Source organism: Selaginella moellendorffii, unplaced genomic scaffold, assembly GCF_000143415.4.
Source record: "Selaginella moellendorffii unplaced genomic scaffold, v1.0 SELMOscaffold_16, whole genome shotgun sequence".
NCBI lineage: Eukaryota > Viridiplantae > Streptophyta > Lycopodiopsida > Selaginellales > Selaginellaceae > Selaginella > Selaginella moellendorffii.
In genome coordinates, this window is record NW_003314277.1 from 1,406,114 (window position 1) to 1,411,975 (window position 5,862).

The following is a 5,862-nucleotide window of genomic DNA, read 5'->3' on the forward strand; positions in this document are numbered from 1 at the left end:
CTTGCTTAAAGTTGCTTGAGCAGGCTTTAGAGGCCGCAGGGATGGGAGCAATCGACCAGCCGATTGAGCTCCAATGGGTGGCGCTCCTTGTGGACCATGCTATGGCCGCTGCTGTGACATGCCTGCTGGCGTTCGCCTCCAAAAAGCACTGCGCCACCTTCTTCCCGTCGGGTGGGCGCAGCGCCACCGCTTCCCCCTGGTTTGAGCTGCCAGCAAGCAGCAGTTGCCAAACACAAAACTCCTTCCACCCTTGTCGAGATTTCCGCAAAACCCTAGGGTCCAGCCCTAAATTTCTAACTTTGGCTGTTCCCATGTCGGCGCACGGCAAGCGCAGGAAGAAGAAGCTTGCGAACGGCGCTGCCGCCGTGGGGGCGATAGATTTCAGGGATATGGTGGAAGTGAGTTGTGGCAAGGATGTGTTGGAGAAAATGGAGCAGCAAAAGAAGCGTAGATTAGGCGAGCAGGACCTCCTTGATTTCGTGAAGTACCTTGAGGCTGGAGTACAGAGCAAATACGAGGAACACACCAAGCGGCTCTTTGCAGTTTCCCCCTGTTCGATCACCGAGATGGAGTTTAAGTTGAGGTTTGGACTAATCAGGCAATTCGCCGGGTCACCACCCTACGACAGGTAAGCATTCTCGGTTTTTGGTCGGGATCTGTAGTATTTTCGTGCAGTTTCAGGAACAAGAACATGAACATGCAGCCTGACGCAATCAAGCTCGTGGCAGCCTTGCATCAAATGGAAGTTTTGAACTCTTTCAAGGCAAAAGGGGATCCCAGAGCGGACAGGGGCACGGAGGATCTCGTGCTGTGCCGTTTCCGATACTTCACGAAGCCAAGGAGTCGCACAGGGACGAGTGATCTTTTGGTTGTCACCGATTATGGCGACCGCGATAGACCGGCTAGAGAAAGAGGTGATTTCAAGGTCTACGTTTTTAAGGATGGGAGTCAAGTGCTCCGCATGGTGGTCGATTGCAAGACTTCACCCCAGGCTCGGGATATTTTACAAGCTGCCATGCATGCTATACCTGAGGACGACAAGGAGCGATGCCCTGTTTACCTCATGCTGTGGTCGGGTGACGGCTGGTACCATGGGATTCTAGAGATTGACGGATTTGTGTACGTGAATAATGGAGCTCTTGTAGAGCCCTCCCTTAGCGGTAAGTGGGATTGTGATAAAACTACCATCTTCTTGCTTGCTTTTGCTTTTGCTTGGAACAGGCTTTCCGGATGCTATCCCCGCTGAACAGATGGATCCAAATGGTGATTTTGTTGCCAACTTCACGCCTAGTGCCACAAAAGCACAGATTCGAAACCGGTATGCTACGTGGAAGGTCGATATGGACGACCGAAAGCTCAATATCCCCGATGGCTATCATCCGGTGGGAAAGCTCTTCAGGATCTGGGAGGTTTGCTTTTCAATCTGTTGTTGCGATTGCTATGCTGGTGTGCTTTGTGCAGGCCCATGATTTCCCCATGTTTTCAGAGGATGCAAGCCTGACCGAAGGGAGTCGTCTCTTTTATGAAGGCTTCCTCAAGATCCTCGTCGGCCGAGAGGTTGCTTCTTGGGACCGTGACAAGGTCATCTCAACTGTTCTCGGTTTCGATTTTCCTTTAACGTGATGTGTGGTGTGCTACAGGTCCGGAGCAGGTGGCGCGAGAGGTATTTGGAGAAGGCAGAGCTCAAAGTTGCACATAAGCTTTGTGCTCGGGACGATTTGGTGACCCTTTGGTCGGAGCTGGCGGAGCAGATGGCTGCGAGCGAGGAACCACTCAATGATGACGGTGCCTTCGAATAAACATCAACAATCCCAATGCTTGATACTGATACTGGTTTTTGCTGTGCCAATGATTTGTAATATGTTGTTTTGAAAGTTATAAATGACCTTGGCAATCAAGGAATTGTGTATGAACACCTGAGTCTTAAATATGAATTTACGAGTACTTGCCCAGCAAATGCTGGGTGGTTTACAAAGAGGTGGACGCACCATAAATATATTTCTTACCTGAACTTAAGCACTTGTATGTATCTTTCTCATTTTCTTGGAAGTTTTTGGACCTGTTGTCCTTCAAGTTACTGGACAATAATGGCTTCTCTGGAGAAGTTCCTGATGAAATTGGAAACTTTTCCAAGCTGGCCATCATGTAAGTCATTGATGGCTAGAATACAATCTCGTGTAACAGTGTATTTTCAGGAGACTTGACAAAAATTGATTTGCTGGATCACTGCCGAGCAGTTTGGGGCAGATATCAACCCTCTTTGAAATGTAAATAGCTAATATAGTAACTACTTTGAACTCAAGTTTTGTTTCATTTCTCTTTGAAGTGTAAATAGCTAATATGGTAACTACTTTGCACTCAATTTTTGTTTCATTTACAGACACATCAATGATAACACTTTTACTGGAACATTACCTGATCTAAGCAGGTTGAAAGCTCTCCAACTAATGTAATATTTCTTCTTAACTTGGAGTTGACCTGATGCATGTGTGTATGCGTAACAGAAGCGTTGGAAACAACTCCTTTTCTCCTCAGCCAGTTCCATCATTTGGAGGCTTTGACTGAACTCCAGACAATGTAGGTGAATTTTGTTAGTTTAACATGACCATACTAAACAAATTTATCTTAGGATTGATTCTGGAATGCTGACTATAATGTCATACATCTATCCATGGGCTACCGCAACAAACTGATTGATGCCAGCTTTCCCATCCTTTCCCAACAGTTGCTACACATCATAGAATACAAAGATATTCAAACTTACGGTAGGAGCTTCGCCATGCTTGTGAAGTTTTGAAGTTTCTGAGCTGAATGTTCCTCCCCCTTGCAGGATTTGCAAACAGCGACACGGCCTGCTGTGGCGCTGGTGGCCCATACAGAGGTCTGATCTCATGCATCCCTTCTGTCTCGGTTTGCTCCAACAGGACGGAACATTTTTTCTGGGATCCATACCATACTTCGGAGGCCGCAAATTACGTGCTTGGAAAAGGAATCCTGGAAGGGGATCAGTCTGTAGTTGAGCCCATAAACGTTCGGCAGCTAGCTCGTTTGTAACTGAGCTCTGCTGGAAACTCCTCTTGCATTTTCAAACTGTACACAATCTGCTAGCAATTCATTTTAATTCTTGAATCATAAGATTACCTCGACTGTTTACTTCTTCTGTACAGACTCCTTCGCTTGTTTTATGAGTTGGTCGACAAAACTGTCTATAGTATTGTACCACTGACCCAAGGCCTCCTCTAATCGGGCCTTACCGTTCTCATTTGTCAGCGCGTTTCCGTCAACAGCGCAACCTGGAATTGCGGAAGTGGCCAAAGAGCTCGTGAGGCAGTGGCGAACAGGGATCGAGTTGGAGATGAGCCAATTTGCCTCTCACAGGAGCCCTCTTGCCTTCCCGGCCACGCGTGAGCCATGGAGCCCTAGGAGTGCATGGCATAACACTTGTCACCACGCCCTCTTGCCTTCCCGGCCATGCGTGCATCCCGCCCATTGGCCGCCACAACATTGAGCTGATATTCCCGCTAACCATGGCCACCGGCCCTGGCCCGAGCCTGGGCTGGCCTCCCCTTGCCGAGAACCATGGCTTCCGAGGCTGCCCCGGGCCTGGGATCGGACGGCTGCGGGGGTGTGGGTTCTTCGTTCTTATTATTATAGATAAGGTGAAAACTATAAGCTTTAATTAATAAGGATATACTTAGAATTACTTGGATATTCTAGGACATTCTATCATTTAATACTTATTATTCATTTAGACTAATCTTGTATTTATAATTTATACTAAGCATTTCCTAGTATATTCTAATTTATTTTACCATCTAATGGTTGATATTCAAAAATATTATACTTGTACTTATAAATTATAAACATGTTTATAATATAAACTTTCATTTGATCAATTGGATTAATAAATAGGAATAACAATACTATTAAGCAAACCAAGTGTTATTGCATGCAATGCACAAATTTTTTTTTAGTAGTATATAAAGAAAAAATAATTTTTTTTATGAAATATTGTTTTTTAAATATTACATTTATCATGATCATAAGTATTTAATGCCCACCAGATTAAATTTGGTGCTTCTGATTTATATATTACCATATTACAATCATTTTGTATTGTAAGAAAAGTGAATATAAAACAATTAATACAGAATTTATCATTAGACCACATTACTACATTATTTTCTGTATATAAAACAAGATGACCATCATTTTGTAAGATAAGAATACATAAACCAAAATATTCATTTATATTGTTAGATGTCCATAAAATATTTTTTCTAGAATAAAGAGAAACTTTACAATTTGATCTTACTAGTAAAACATTTTCTCTATTTGTAGAAACTATAAATTGACTTGTATAAAGTTTATTATTGCTAAATCCTGCACTCAAAGTTGTTAATGTTAAATCACAAATATATGATATTCCACTTAAGTCATTATCTTTAAATCTATTCTGAAATAAATTATTATCTCGCTGATGTGGAGTTAAAAATGCATTATATTCAAAATTATAGCTCTTTGATGTTATTCTACATTCTTCTGCACGTGCTTTTACTATAGCATTACGATTATGAGTATATATATGTCTTAGAGCATTTCTTAATGCACCTCCATTAGTTGTATTTCCTGACATTTTTCCTGATGAACATACAGGTGGATTACCTTCTAAACGCTGGAATAAGAAAACTACAGTTATTCTATTATATTCTACAATAAAAACATTTTGGTAGGTTGAAGAATATGGATAATTTCTTGATTTAATATGTGATAACAGATTTCTAAATCCTTCATCAATAACCATTCCAACTTCATTATCAGTTAAAAAGTGTTTATTTCCAAACTTTATATTAGATTTTTCTCCTAAAATTAAAATAAAATGTAGGAAAGTGAAAATTACTCTAAGAAACATTTTATCTCTGTAAATTAGTTTATAAGAAATTATTTATAAATAAACATAAATCTATCTTATTAATTTTTTTAATATATACTTAATTTTTTTTTTAGATATTTAGAACTTTAGAAGTAAAGTTATCCATGCTCCACCGCGTGATTCAGTGTAGGCTAAGTGTGACATATGTGGCAATAACATTAAATAAGAATAACTTCTAACACTAGGCAATATATAATAAGCAATTTGTAATGACAGTTTTTGAGGGGAGGTGTACATAGAGTGGGCATCTTGGCAAAAAATTATAAAAGCCTCCAAAATATATGAAAGAAAACAAAATGTATACTTAAACTGTTTTAACATATATGTGTGACTCAAATTAATATTTTGAACACAACTTTTTTTTATGCATGGGCATACATTGGTGCCTGCCATGTATGCATAACAAAGTCCTGGTTAGTGCCATATATGCAATTTTTTGTACTACGTAAATTTAACTCCATATTAGTAAGGTTTAAACTTAAGGCTTATAGATGTGATGTTTTCCAGCGTGAAATCTAGATTTTGAGTGCATTTTAGATGCCATGGGCTAAGTTTGCCATTATTGTGTATTTGGGGTTGTTTTGTTAGTGAGGGTAATGAAAAGCACTTTGCATAAAAAATCATTATAATGCCAAAAAATTTAACACGTGATTAAGAATTTGAGAAATTAATGGAGTTAATGGTTTATTATAGCTATAACAAAATCCACTTACTCGCAGTGTATTTGATCCATTTCAAATCCACTTGAGAATAAGCAATACAAGATAACATTAGAACTACTTCAAGCCATACAATCCAATAGTCCTATACTAAATTCTTAAAGCTATGTGATTGCTCTCAAGACATGCTAAAGCTTTGTTGCTAGAGAAAAAAACAAGATGGATGGAGGTTTTGTGAAGTTGGTAGCACTTGAGCAAGGCATGGCTTTG

At 40.2% G+C, this 5,862-nt stretch overlaps 1 protein-coding gene and 1 long non-coding RNA gene across 2 annotated transcripts; one reads left to right on the forward strand and one right to left on the reverse strand.

The window, feature by feature from the left end:
• The first annotated feature begins 311 nt into the window (after positions 1-311).
• Positions 312-1,799, forward strand: LOC9642522. The gene is made up of 5 exons (XM_002971037.1): positions 312-628; positions 676-1,160; positions 1,222-1,409; positions 1,462-1,581; positions 1,641-1,799. Exons 1-5 carry the CDS (start codon positions 312-314, stop codon positions 1,797-1,799), a joined length of 1,269 nt encoding a protein of 422 aa, XP_002971083.1.
• Positions 1,800-2,608: 809 nt separating this feature from the next.
• On the reverse strand, positions 2,609-3,411 carry LOC112346632. The gene is made up of 2 exons (XR_002992526.1): positions 3,142-3,411; positions 2,609-3,090 (listed from the first exon to the last, which is right to left on the reverse strand). It is a non-coding gene; the product is annotated as an uncharacterized LOC112346632 (long non-coding RNA).
• Between the last annotated feature and the right edge of the window lie 2,451 nt (positions 3,412-5,862).

Bases quoted from the DNA above. Each gene is read 5' to 3' on its own strand.
- LOC9642522 (XM_002971037.1), top strand. From the start codon at position 312: ATGTCGGCGCACGGCAAGCGCAGGAAGAAGAAGCTTGCGAACGGCGCT. The intron at 629-675 runs GTAAGCATTCTC...ATTTTCGTGCAG, and splicing joins GGGTCACCACCCTACGACAG to TTTCAGGAACAAGAACATGA. The intron at 1,161-1,221 runs GTAAGTGGGATT...TGCTTGGAACAG, and splicing joins TGTAGAGCCCTCCCTTAGCG to GCTTTCCGGATGCTATCCCC.